At 38.3% G+C, this 14,032-nt stretch overlaps 1 protein-coding gene across 1 annotated transcript; it reads right to left on the reverse strand.

Moving 5' to 3' along the window:
• Window positions 1-40: 40 nt before the first annotated feature.
• LOC137020917 (inhibin beta B chain) lies at window positions 41-13,353 on the reverse strand. Its single transcript, XM_067387039.1, has 2 exons — window positions 12,276-13,353; window positions 41-2,434 (listed from the first exon to the last, which is right to left on the reverse strand). The coding sequence occupies exons 1-2, from the start codon at window positions 12,658-12,660 to the stop codon at window positions 1,659-1,661; spliced, it is 1,161 nt and encodes a 386-aa protein (XP_067243140.1). The 5' UTR covers window positions 12,661-13,353; the 3' UTR covers window positions 41-1,658.
• Window positions 13,354-14,032: the final 679 nt, after the last annotated feature.

The following is a 14,032-nucleotide window of genomic DNA, read 5'->3' on the forward strand; positions in this document are numbered from 1 at the left end:
CTCCTAGGACTTTTTTCCCAGTGTTAGCACGTTGGGTTTTTCTCCTAGGGGGTTTTTTCCACCCCTGGAAGTCAGCCGACATTGGCTTAATGTAGCACCATCTTGTATATGTTACATATTACCACGCTTGTTTGTACAGTTTTAACCACTTCCCTTTTTTTCTGTGCTTCTAATATGTAAAGCTGCTTTGAAACAATTACCAATTGTAAAAGCGCTATATAAATAAATTTGACTTGACTTGACTTGATTTCTGTCCCTCCACTGACAGTCTACAAAAAAGTTTGTAAAATGAATCCATATGAATTGGTTTAGTCCAAATTTTCTGATGAGATTTGATCGCTTTATATGATGAACAGATTTAATTTAGACCTTTATTCACATATAAACATTAAACAACGGACATATCAGTTGCGGTAAACGGAAGCTCAAGCATGTTCATGTGACGTGCAAGAACCAATGAGGTTCTTTCTCGTGTTACGCATCACGTTTGAGCTTCAGCGAGAGCCAATGAGGTTCATACGTGCGTTACGCATCATGTTTGAGCTTCTCTAAGAACCAGTGAGGTTCATTCTTGTGTTACGCATCACGTTTAAGATTCAGTGAGAGCCAATGAGGTTCATACGCGCATTACGCATCATGTTTGAGATTCAGTGAGAGCCAATGAGGTTCATTCTAGTGTAACGCATCATGTTTGAGCTTCTTTTAGAACCAATGAGGTTCATTCTAGTGTAACGCATCACGTTTGAGCTTCATTTAGAACCAATGAGGTTCATTTTAGTGTAACGCATCATGTTTGAGATTCAGTGAGAGCCAATGAGGTTCTTTCTCGTGTTACGCATCACGTTTAAGATTCAGTGAGAGCCAATGAGGTTCATACGCGCATTACGCATCATGTTTGAGATTCAGTGAGAGCCAATGAGGTTCATTCTAGTGTAACGCATCGTTTGAGCTTCATTTAGAGCCAATGAGGTTCATTCTAGTGTAACGCATCATGTTTGAGCTTCATTTAGAGCCAATGAGGTTCATTCTAGTGTAACGCATCATGTTTGAGCTTCATTTAGAACCAATGAGGTTCATTCTAGTGTAACGCATCATGTTTGAGCTTCATTTAGAGCCAATGAGGTTCATTCTAGTGTAACGCATCATGTTTGAGCTTCATTTAGAACCAATGAGGTTCATTCTAGTGTAACGCATCACGTTTGAGCTTCATTTAGAACCAATGAGGTTCATTTTAGTGTAACGCATCATGTTTGAGATTCAGTGAGAGCCAATGAGGTTCATACGCGTGTTACGCATCACGTTTGAGCTTCTGCAAGAACCAATGAGGTTCATTCTCGTGTTACGCATCACATTTGAGCTTCAGCAAGAACCAATGAGGTTCATTCTCATCTTTATCGAATTCTTTATGAACTGTTTGAAGCGTCAAAGTTTCAGTTGCGTTGAGTAGGTGTCAACGGAGGGACATAAAGCTCTGAGATTTCATCAAACATATCTTCAATTGTGTTTCGAAGATGAATGAAAGTCTTGAAACGTCACGAGGGGGAGCAATTAATGACAGAATTTTCATTTTTGGTTGAACTAACCCTTTAAGTCATAAATATTACTTTCTTACTATGATATTTTAGTAGCTTTTGGGATATTTTCAGGTCCGTGTTTTCTCAAGCGCAGCCGCACTCCTCGACGATCATGTTGGGCACGTCCCGTTTCACGATGTTGTATTCGTCGTCGAAGTACAGCATGGACATGGTGCTCAGTTTGGTCGGGATGCAGCAGGAGTTCATGGATCCTGGACTCATTCCCCGCATGCGGTATTGGTTCACCACGGCGGTGTGGAAAGACGAAGCCGATCCGGGAACCCCGGCCATGTACGCAGGACAGTTCCCTTCGCAATAATTCCCAAAGTACCCTGACGGGGCGATGATCCAATCGTTCCAGCCGATGAGGCGGAAATCGATGTAAAACTGTTGGCGGCAACACAAGCTACTGCTGCCGTCGCATTCCAGGCCTCGTTTGCGGATGCGGTGTTTGTTGTCCGCCACTCGCGCTTGCACGACCAGGAAGGGGCGGTGAGACTCGTCGGCCGTGTTGACTAAAATAGGCACGATGCCCATCTTGTCGCACCCCTCGCACCGAACGTCCAGGTTCTGCCGGCGATCGCCCTTGGAGAAAACCATCTGCACGGCGTCCGTCAATGGAAAAGTGTGCCAGCCGCTGCGTTTAAGATCCACACGTTTCTCCACCAAGTTCCACTTGCTCCCAACACCCGGTTCCTGCGAGTAAACCTTGACCGTGATCTTCCTCCGAGAGCCCTTCTCCAAAGTATTAGGCAGAATTTTGAAGTACAACCACAGGTTGGCCTGGGACACGTGCAGGTTCTGGTTGCCCTCGTTGGAGATCACAAAAAACAGGCTGGTCTTGGAGGTCAGCGACTCGTCTGTGGGATCAAGAGAGGAGAAAGGAAGTCAGCTCAGTGCATTTCATCAACTGTTACTCAACTGAACCTGGTGAACTGAAAGCCTATAGGATAAAGCCTCGCGGCGGACTCAGGACTCCAGACATTAACATTCAGAGAGGCCAGCGAATCCCTAATGCCGATGTGAATGGCCTCCCAAAGACCTAAAGACATTCAATTGTGTTCGTTCTGATGAGATTCTCATTACTGTAATATAATTATTTCATTTTTAAAATAAAATTGAAATATATTTCATTATTCTTTTCACATTGCAGTAATGTTTACAGTAATAATAATGTCTTTTTTTTTTCCTGCAAATAGGTTTCATTTTGTGCAAAATAAAAAAAAAAATCTCTGATTTTAAGGCTAGGGTTGTTATATTTTATAGGGGAGAAATGGGCTTGCTTTACTTCTCATATAAATAACGTCACAATAATTACATCTCTTTTTTGTCCTATAAATGGGTTTTCGAAGGTTTCATGACATTCATCCATTTTATTCTATTAAAGCATAAATTATATCATTACAGTAAAAAGAATCGGGGAGAATTGCGCTTGATTGTCATTAAAATACTAAAATACATTAAAATACTACTTTTCTTTGCAGAACATAATACATCTTTGTGAACAAATTTAATTTCTTATGTCTAATTTTAAGATAAAATATGTTTTATTTATTTTATTAAACCTAATATTCAGCATAAATTAATGGCGGAACAACACTTTGCCATTTAAATTATGCAATTTAATAATGATAATGAGAATAAATGTCAATGCAAAAAATAATAATAATTTTTGTTTTATAAATAAGCTTAATTTTGTCCAGAATATAATAGAAATTTGTACATAGAAATGATTTTTTATTTCTGATTTTGAGGTAAAATATGACCCGCACATATTCTTGAAACCTTTTATTTTATTAAACCTAAAATGATACAGAACAACACTTTGCCATTTAAATGATGCAATTTAATAATGGGAATGAGAATAAATGTCAATGCAAAAAATAATAATAATTTTTGTCCTATAAATAAGCTTAATTTTCAGCATAAAATAGATATTTGTGCAAAGAAATTATTTTTTTAATTCTGAAAATATGACACAAACATGTTCTTGAAAGGTTTCATGAACCATTTTATTTTATTAAACCTTAAATTAAACTTAATTTAAATTAAATGCAGAACAAAAATATTAGTAAGATGTATAAACACTTTGCAATTTAAATAATTTTTGACCAATAAATAAGCTTAATTTTGTGTAGAATCTATTTTTTTCATGACTGGACATGTTCTTGATTGGTTCCATTAGAAACCTTTTATTTTATCAAACCTTAAATTAAACTTAAATTCAGCATAAATTAAAGGCAGGTCAAAAAATACTACTATGACATATAATAATGCAAATAAATGTCAACAACAAAATGTGCTGAACATTATTTTAATAATCATTCTCCTGATTCTGAGGTGAAATATGAGCTGAACATGAGGTTTTTTGATCTCAATGGTTAAAAGTGTGTGTTCTCTGTGTCTCGTTCTGGGGTCCGATCCAGTGCGGCCGGGGGTCTGGATGAAGATGACAGGACTGAGAGAGCTTATGAGAGCACAACACAACCCTGCAAAGACTTCCCAGCGAAAGCTGCTGAGCCGCAGAGAGCGCACAATGAGCAGCGTGACGTCACAGGAAACGCATCACAGGAGTCGACATACAGCGGTACAGTGAGAGCGCGATCAAGCACATCCCTCTGACAGTCACAAAAGCAGCACATTTACATGATACTGAATGCTTTTGGTGCCACCAAAACTCTCAAAATTAATCAAAATCTATTATTTCATATCTGAACTAACTCATCCCATGCACATCATTTTGTCATGTGCTTTCTCAGCTGTTTCTCATGCACGTTTACGTGATAGTGATGCTTGATTTAGCAAACAAACTAACATGACAGCTTTCTGTTTTCTCTCTCCCGTTTTTCCCACTGCAGACTCCAACATAAAACAAGAAATATGATGTTTCTGCTGCTCTGGGAGCATTAATAAATCTGAGCCTTCAGGAATTTGTCTGAAAAGTGTCCGCAAAACACACATAAAATAGAAATGTTTAAAAATAAATCGATAAATATTCTGCATATGTCATAAGTTATGTGTGCATGTGTATAATTGTGTAGATGAAGCGCGCAGCTGTGCCAAAAGAGCGAGTGAGCGATGTGTGCCGGTCACATGGGCGGCTCGCAGGCTTCTGATTGGATAATCACATTTGGTTTGAGTACAGCTCTGTAACTCACTTAAATGTAAACTCTGTCTGGCTGAATTAGAGGTAATATTTCATGAAGACTTTCATTAGTAACAATAACAAACAATATTACACTATATGATGTTCCTGGGAACATGTTCATTTTTGGGTGAACTATGTGGCACACGCAGTAAAGTATTTATATGGCACTCTTCACAATACATCATTCTGAAGCAGCTTTGCTGAAAATAAGGAAGATCTTAATATCTTCATGCGTTTAGAAGATTAGAGCTGTGTGATGATGTAGTTTACATTTTGCGATGATAAAAGTTGAGATTTGCTATATAGTAGGCATATATATATAAGACTTTAAGTATACTCTATGTACGCGAATGAAGTTGGATATACTTAAATCTCTCACTTCTCACTTATATACGACCTATGAAGGGTCATAGGGCTGAAGCCTATCCCAGTATCCAGGGAAAACATTTGAAATTGAACCAAGCTAATTTATTTCACAAAAATGGTTGACAAACACAGACAAGCACTTTACTTAACATACATATAAAATGTAAGAATATCACTAACACTGATGAATAAACAGTATAAAGTAAGGCTATTAAATAGAAGTCCCAATCTAGTTTTTGTTAATACAATAAAGTTATTTGGTAATGAGCCACCACAGTCCTCAAAAACATGGCAAAAAGTGAAAATGAAGTGGTGTTTTGGTTAAGTTTTTAAAAAATAAACTACATTTAACATGGTTAAATCACAAAACTAACTTGAACTGATAATTACTGAAGCTGGTTTCCAATAAATCAATTTTAAAGATAATTGCAACTTTTTATCTCACAATACTGATTTTTTTCTCTCTCACAACTACGAGATATAAAGTTAGAATTTTGAGATATAAACTCAATTGCGGTATATAAAGTCAGAATTGCGAGTTATAAAATCAAAATTGTGAGTTATAAACTCAAAATTGGGAGATATAAAGTCAGAATTGCAAGATATAAAGTCAGAATTGCGAGTAATAAAGTCGGAATTGCGAGATATAAAGTCGGAATTGCGAGTTATAAAGTTGGAATTGCGAGTTATAAAGTCGGAATTGCGAGATATAAACTCAAAATTGGGTGATATACTATATATATATATATATATATATATATATATATATATATATATATATATATTATAAACTCAAAATTGCGAGTTATAAAGTCAGAATTGCGAGTTATAAAGTCAGAATTGCGAGTTATAAAGTCGGAATTGCGAGATATAAAGTCGGAATTGCGAGTTGTAAATTCGGAATTGCGAGATATAAATTCGGAATTGCGAGATATAAAGTCGGAATTGCGAGATATAAAGTCGGAATTGCGAGATATAAAGTCGGAATTGCGAGATATAAAGTCAGAATTGAGATATAAAGTCAGAATTGCGAGATATAAAGTCGGAATTGCGAGTTATAAAGTCGGAATTGCGAGATATAAAGTCGGAATTGTGTGATATAAAGTCGGAATTGGGAGATATAAAGTCAGAATTGCGAGTTATAAAGTCAGAATTGCGAGATATAAAGTCGGAATTGCGAGATATAAAGTCGGAATTGCGAGATATAAAGTCGGAATTGCGAGATATAAAGTCGGAATTGCGAGATATAAAGTCGGAATTGCGAGTTATAAAGTCAGAATTGCGAGTTATAAAGTCGGAATTGCGAGTTATAAAGTCGTAAATGCGAGATATAAAGTCGTAATTGCGAGTTATAAAGTCGGAATTGCGAGATATAAAGTCGGAATTGCGAGATATAAAGTCAGAATTGCGAGTTATAAAGTCAGAATTGCAAGTTATAAAGTCAGAATTGCGAGATATAAAGTCGTAATTGCGAGTTATAAAGTCGGAATTGCGAGATATAAAGTCGGAATTGCGAGATATAAAGTCAGAATTGCGAGATATAAAGTCGTAATTGCGAGTTATAAAGTCGGAATTGCGAGATATAAAGTCGGAATTGCGAGATATAAAGTCAGAATTGCGAGTTATAAAGTCAGAATTGCGAGTTATAAAGTCAGAATTGCGAGATATAAAGTCGTAATTGCGAGTTATAAAGTCGGAATTGCGAGATATAAAGTCGGAATTGCGAGATATAAAGTCAGAATTGCGAGATATAAAGTCGTAATTGCGAGTTATAAAGTCGGAATTGCGAGATATAAAGTCGGAATTGCGAGATATAAAGTCAGAATTGCGAGTTATAAACTCAAAATTGCGAGTTATAAAGTCAGAATCGCGAGTTATAAAGTCGGAATCGTGAGATATAAAGTCGGAATGACGAGATATAAAGTCGGAATTGCGAGTTGTAAAGTCGGAATTGCGAGATATAAAGTCGGAATTGCGAGTTATAAAGTCGGAATTGCGAGGTATAAAGTCAGAATTGTGAGTTATAAAGTTGCAATTACTTTTTTTATTTTTCATTTAGTGGCAGAAACGAGCTTCCATAGTCAACAGCTTTCATGCACGTCTTTCAGAATAAAAGTTCTGCATCAGAAAAACATTTAGAAATACGTTTTTGTTGTTTCTTTGACTACACATACTCGGCAACCCACTCAAAAATATCTTGCGACCCACTTTTGACCCAAATCATTGAGACACAAACCATCAGGAAACTAAGACAAAACCCGTCGCCGTTAAGCTGCTGTCAGTGGGACAAAACAATACTTGGGCGGGACCTTCTATAGCCACAATACAGCGGCCCAGCATGTGCCCACCTGACCACACAGCCGAGGTAATCTCTGTGTCATTAGCTGTGGCTTCATCCACAGGGGTTTGCAAACGCCATTAGGACAAACAACACCTCACTGCTTGTTTCATACACTTACAGTTCCTGTTCTATAGTCCTACAACTGAAAACACACTGTATGTACATTATAATGATAGTGACTGACTCAACACTTCAGAAAAACATTGCCTGGCTGCCCACTAACCCTAAGAACGAGCGCTAGTGATGCTTGAACGCGACTGAACACAGGAGGGATGGTGTTTACTGTCACTGCCGGTTCCAGCTGGCCAAATCAAAGCGTAAAAGCGAAGCTAAAAACAAGCTGTGACGTGGGGCGAACGCATGATTACAGGTTGGACTGCTTCCCGCTTCGATTCAGGCCTTTAGTAAAGCGCGGAGCACATTCATTATTGGGCTCTAATAGACAGCGCGAGCGAATTATCCCTCTTGGCACCCGTCCTCACCTGAGTCTCCACACACCATTAAGATGTCACAGAAACCTAGAGGGACTCAATTGGCCTCTGCCAGCGCAGGGCAGCACCATTCTTACAGAAAACGAGATCCTCAAGAAGATTCTGGATGTCTTCCAGAGCTCCATGTCCTGAGGTCACCCCGCATCCCAATGAGACGCACAGGCAGCTTTACTGATGTGCCAGCGGCTTCACAGCTCCCAGAATCCACTGCATGACGGCTTCATCCAGTCACTACAACTGCAGAAAACTGCTTTCTGAGTGGTTATGCTGTCATAAATTCAATGTCATAAATTTGTGCAGTTTTGTTTTAGAAATTATAAATTTGTTACTTTTTTAATATAATGTCTTGAGATGGATTTTTTAGGTGTCTAAAGTTTTTGTTACTATTTATGTATTTTTTCACTATTACTATTTTATTTTTTATACAATTTTACTATTGTTATTATTAACTTGTTTTACCTTCATATTCATTTTTTTATTTTATTTATTTTTTATTTAAAATATTTTTCTATTACTCATAGAGGAAGCATTAAGCATTTTTACATGTATTTGATTTTTTAATAAATTTTTATTTATTACACTCTAAAAAATGCTGGGTTAAAAACAACCCAAGTTGGCTTGAAAATGGACAAACCCAGCGATTGGGCTGTTTTAACTCAGCAGATGGGTTGTTTTAACCCAGCGGTTGGGTCGTTTTAACCAAGGGAAAAGGGTTGTTTTAACCCAGGGGTTGGGTCGTTTTAACCAAGGGAAAGGGTTGTTTTAACCCAGGGGTTGGGTCGTTTTAACCAAGGGAAAGGGTTGTTTTAACCCAGGGGTTGGGTCGTTTTAACCAAGGGAAAGGGTTGTTTTAACCCAGGGGTTGGGTCGTTTTAACCAAGGAAAGGGTTGTTTTAACCCAGGGGTTGGGTCGTTTTTAACCAAGGGAAAGGGTTGTTTTAACCCAGGGAAAGGGTTGTTTTAACCCAGCGGTTGGGTCATTTTAACCAAGGGAAAGGTTATTTTAACCCAGTGGTTGGGTCGTTTTAACCCAGGGAAAGGGTTGATTTAACCCAGTGGTTGGGTCGTTTTTAACCCAGGGAAAGGGTTGTTTTAACCCAGCGGTTGGGTCGTTTTAACCAAGGGAAAGGGTTGTTTTAACCTAGCGGTTGGGTCATTTTAACCCAAGGAAAGGGTTGATTTAACCCAGCGGTTGGGTCGTTTTTAACCCAGGGAAAGGGTTGTTTTAACCCAGCGGTTGGGTTGTTTTAAACAAGGGAAAGGGTTGTTTTAACCCCGCGGTTGGGTCGTTTTAACCCAGGGAAAGGGTTGATTTAACCCAGCAGTTGGGTCGTTTTTAACCCAGGGAAAGGGTTGTTTTAACCCAGAGATTGGATAGTTTTAACCCAGGGAAATGGTTGCTTTAACCCAGCAGTTGGGTCATTTTAACCCAGGGAAAGGGTTGTTTTAACTCGGCAATTGGATTGTTTTAACCTGGTGGTTGGGTTAAATGTTTGACCCAACCTGCTGGGAGGTTTTATTTAACTCAAATATTGTTTAAAAATTACTGTATTTCTTGCTTAAAATGAACCCAAAGTATGTTGGAAATTAACATTTATTAATATGTTTAATGAATAATAAACAATAAACATTTATGTAATTGCTTATTAATAAATGTTCACCTTTTGATTATTATAGTTGCCTCTAGTAATTATGTGTCTGATTTTTAATTTCCAACATATTTTGGGTTCATTTTAAGCCAGACATACAATAGTTAAATAAAACTACCCAGCAGGTTGGGTCAAACATTAACCCAACCGCTGGGTTTGTCCATTTTCAACCCAACTTGGGTTGTTTTTGACACAGCATTTTTTATTTCATAAAAATATATTAAATAGTAATTGAAATGACTTTCCTGGTCAGTTGACGTCATCAATCTGTTTTCATTTTTCAACCACCTTCTTAAAAACACTTTGCTCCGTCTATTAAAATCCTTGTGAATTATTTTTTATGTTTCTGAAATATGCCACATTATGGATGGTTAATGCGTCACAGTCAGAGTTGATGATGACTTTAAGTGGAAAGCTCAGATTCTTGTGTGTTTTCAGTGAGTTTAAACCTGTCAGACTTCAGCAAATCTGCAAAACAAAAATCAACCGGCCTTTATCAACACGTGTGTATTTGAAAAGCATCGGACAACATATACTGACCGGTTCACCCGACACGAACAGTTCAACAGTCATTTTCAGTCTCCATCATGAGGCATTTCGGTAAATTGTTCCTGGATCTCGTCCGGGTGCGAGTCTCATCTTGGCAGCCTCAGAACAACACAGCACAAAGGGTCAAAGGTCCAGGTCTGCGCTGGGACTGAATAATTGCGGCCCGAATGGTGCTCGCGATCTCCTGGACTCCTGGACAGTGCCTGGTTTGGCCCTGGACGGAGGGCAGCGCTTGGTGTGTCGGTAAGACTCAACCCTGCTCATTGTGAATGTGTGCTTTACTAAGAAAGGATTCTGATCGCAGTTTGACCTGAACTCAGATTCACTGCAAGCTGCTGAATTTGTTTAGCAAATTCTACACTACATTGACAAGCTGAAAAAACTCAATTCCGGCCTTGAGATCTACATGAAACGCTCTTTGCATCCCATTTTACATGCATAATGTGACAGATTTTTGAATGTAACAGGATATTTAAGTGGAAAAAAATGAAGGATGGGATGTGATCCTGACTCTTCTCTATGGAATCTAAAGGGGAATTTGTCCCCTTTATTGCATTAACTGATATTAAATTAGCTATTTGACGTCAACTGAAAAGAAAAGACATTTCGGAAGTTCGTGCAACAAGACAAACACCTTTTGTCTTTGTGAACGACGTGCACTCATGATGTAATCAGATCATAAGCCACTACGGCAGATCGCAATCCAGTAGCGTTTATTTTAGTGCATTTTCTCAGCCCTGTATACAAAAGGTTTTAGTGTTTCGCAGTAATTGCGACTGAAAGTTGTGCTGTGTGTTTTAATGTTTCGCTGCTGTCAGATAATAGATCTGTGATGCATTTTGATCTCATTTGTTGATTTATAAGTTGGCTTTAGTTTGATTCTTTAACAGGATTGTGAATGCATGAACAGTTTTCTGTGTGATTCCTGAACCCTGATGGCTTTAAATGCTCATTTTGATGCTTAGGCTCTGAATAGAATAAAATAATAAGATGTTCTGATGCTTTAAAGACCAAAACACTGATCTGAACAACCTATAATGAAACTTTTTTCAATCTCCAAAGAATCATATAGCAACCTAAACAGAACCAAATAACCTTTAACATGAAGATTTATTGTAGAATTCCCTTCATACCATTTGTTTTTCTTCATAGCAGTATCATCCCATACACATGGCAGACCGGGGCAAGTTGTCACGAGAGCTCTCTGATGATTTCAAACACCTTTCTAGAATCATTTTTATGACTTTTGTCATCCAGATTAAAAATTCTATATTTTTTGTAATAACTGTAGCCTACACTCTAAAAAATACTGGGTTAAAAACAACCCAAGTTGGGTTAAAAATGGACAAACCCAGCGAATGGGTCGTTTTAACCCAACAATTGGGTTAAATGTTTGACCCAACCTGCTGGGTAGTTTTATTTAACTCGACTATTGTTTAAAAAGTACTGTATTTTTTGCTTAAAATGAATCCAAAGTATGTTAGCATTTATAAAAATTTTAATAAATGATCTTTTATTAATATATTTAATGAATAATAATTAAACAATAAATATTTATTAAATTGCGTATTAATGAATGTTCACCTTTTGATTATTATTGTTGCCTCTAGTAATTATGTGTCTGATTTTTAATTTCCAACCTATTTTGGGTTCATTTTAAACCAGACATAAAGTGATTTTTAAACAAAAACAATCCATTTTGGGTTTTTCCATTTTCAACCCAACTTGGGTTGTTTTTAACCCAGCATTTTTTAGTGTATATAGACAATAAAACACGAATGACATGCATTAATACAAAACTCACATTGTGAAGGACTGAAAGGTAAAGTTACATTTTTCATAAATGTCAGGCCGCGGGGCAAGTTGTCACATGCGTCTTAATTATAAACAATTTAGTAATTACATTCTCGGTTGGCTACAGTTTAATGTTTCTATGTTTTGCGTTGTTTAGTTAATTGTTTTGTTTTCAACAGCTGTTTAAACGTGGCCTCTAATCGCATATTCTTACTTGTGACAAATCTTTTAAATGAACTGACCTTTCCCAGAGCAATAGTTGTGCAATAGCTTAATTGTAGTAGAGACTTAATTGCAAAAACCATGTCACAATCATAATGATAGCGACGCGTAAATGCGCGCACAGACCCGCCTCGAACACACCTGTCTCGGCGAAGCTGATGATCTCCGACGCCTCCTCCTCCACCTCGTTCACGGACGCGGCGTGTCCGTCCAGGTTCGGGATCTCCACCCTCCCGTCCTCGCGCACCTTCCCGGCGTGGAGCTTCTTGAGCGCGGTCACCATCGCCGCCTTCGGGACGGGGTGGGTGATGTTGGGTCTGTCTCTCATCTGTAACCGGCTCAGAATGTGTCTCTTCACCGCCTCCAGGAACTCCACGTCCACCCGTGTGGGTCCATCCGTCTGGCTGAGCCCGCAGGACGCGCAGCTCGGGCTGATGCTCTGGGCTTCGGTGTCCGGTGCCGGTGTGCAGCGGATGGAGGTGAGGAAGGACACAAAACAAAGCGCTTCGAACATCAAGCTTTTCATCTTCCGTGATAATAAACGGCAGGGGTGGCTGGAGAGCTGGATTGATGGAGATGAAAGCGGCCAAGTTCGTCCCGTCCCCCTAAAAAGTGGCACTTAAAAAGTAGGGAAAAGTGAAATAATTGGTCAGGCTGTAATATCCACTCCTAGAGGTCCGGTCCGGTTTAAGAAAAACGCAAAGAGCAATACAAAAGCAATAAATCCTGTAAACGGCTAGAATATGTTCCTTCTTGTCTTTGGTCACTCCGCGATGCTTTCTGTTCAATTCGGATCGATATCACAGCGAGGAAGACCCGTTTCACCATCCGATTCGTGAATGATGTCAATCAGAAAGTAGCCGGAGCTCTTGAGATGTGTCCACGTACAGCCGCGCTTTTACGCACGAGTCTGATGCGTCATGGCATGACTGGAAATCTCAGTATTACGCGTCAAAAAGCCCACAGACTAAACAAAGGAGCTGTCCTGGTGATTTCTTCACTCTATTGAGGTAAAATCATCCATGATGAAGGGAAGCGAGCGCAAACCAGTCAATTTCCCCACAGCGTTTCCAAATAATCATTCGCCTTTATTTTAGTTCTTCAGTTGATGATCCCGTCCTCTTTTGTTGGACATTTTGACTTCCAATGTACGTTTCCCAAATACTTCTTCATCATCGCTCTCGGTGCTCGGGATGGTGTTCGGCAGCTTCAGCTCTGTTTCTCGAGCAAACAAACATTGTGCCGCTTTAGAGCGTCTGGAAAGTTTTTATACGGGACTGAAGAACCACGTGGGACGACCCGACAACTTCAGCAGGACTAATACACATTCAGTGGATTTATGTAATTCTTATCAAAATGTGCTGAGATGCACATATAGTAATGATCGGTACAATAAAATCTCATTTATGAGAGTTAAAATTAGCATATAAAAGTAAAATTAAATGCAAAGAAAAAAAAATCCTATAAACATAACTTTTACATTAGCCTATGTATAGGTCAGGTAATATAATACTGGGTTAATAACAACCCAAGCTGGATTGAAAATAGACAAACCCAGCGGTTGGGTTAAATGTTTGCCCATTTAATGTTTAAAATTACTATATGGCTGGATTAAAATGAACCCAAAATATACTGGAAATTAACAATCAGACACATAATTACTTGAGGCAAGAATAATAATCAAAAGGTGAACATTTATTAATAAGCAATTTAATACATTGTTTAGTTATTATTCATCAAACTTTGGGTTCATTTTAAGCAAGATATACAGTCATTTTTTTAAACAATAGTTAATTTAAATAAAACTACCCAGCAGGTTTGGCAAACATTTAACCCAACCACTGGGTTAAAACAACTCAATCACAGGGTTAAAACAATCCAGTCGCTGGTTTAAAATA

This window comes from Chanodichthys erythropterus, chromosome 6 (assembly GCF_024489055.1).
Source record: "Chanodichthys erythropterus isolate Z2021 chromosome 6, ASM2448905v1, whole genome shotgun sequence".
Taxonomy (NCBI): Eukaryota; Metazoa; Chordata; class Actinopteri; order Cypriniformes; family Xenocyprididae; genus Chanodichthys; species Chanodichthys erythropterus.

Coding starts and splice junctions, on each gene's coding strand:
- LOC137020917 (XM_067387039.1), bottom strand. CDS start 12,660: ATGAAAAGCTTGATGTTCGAAGCGCTTTGTTTTGTGTCCTTCCTCACC. Junction 2,435..12,275: donor CATCAGCTTCGCCGAGACAG/GTGTGTTCGAGG, acceptor TTGATCCCACAG/ACGAGTCGCTGACCTCCAAG.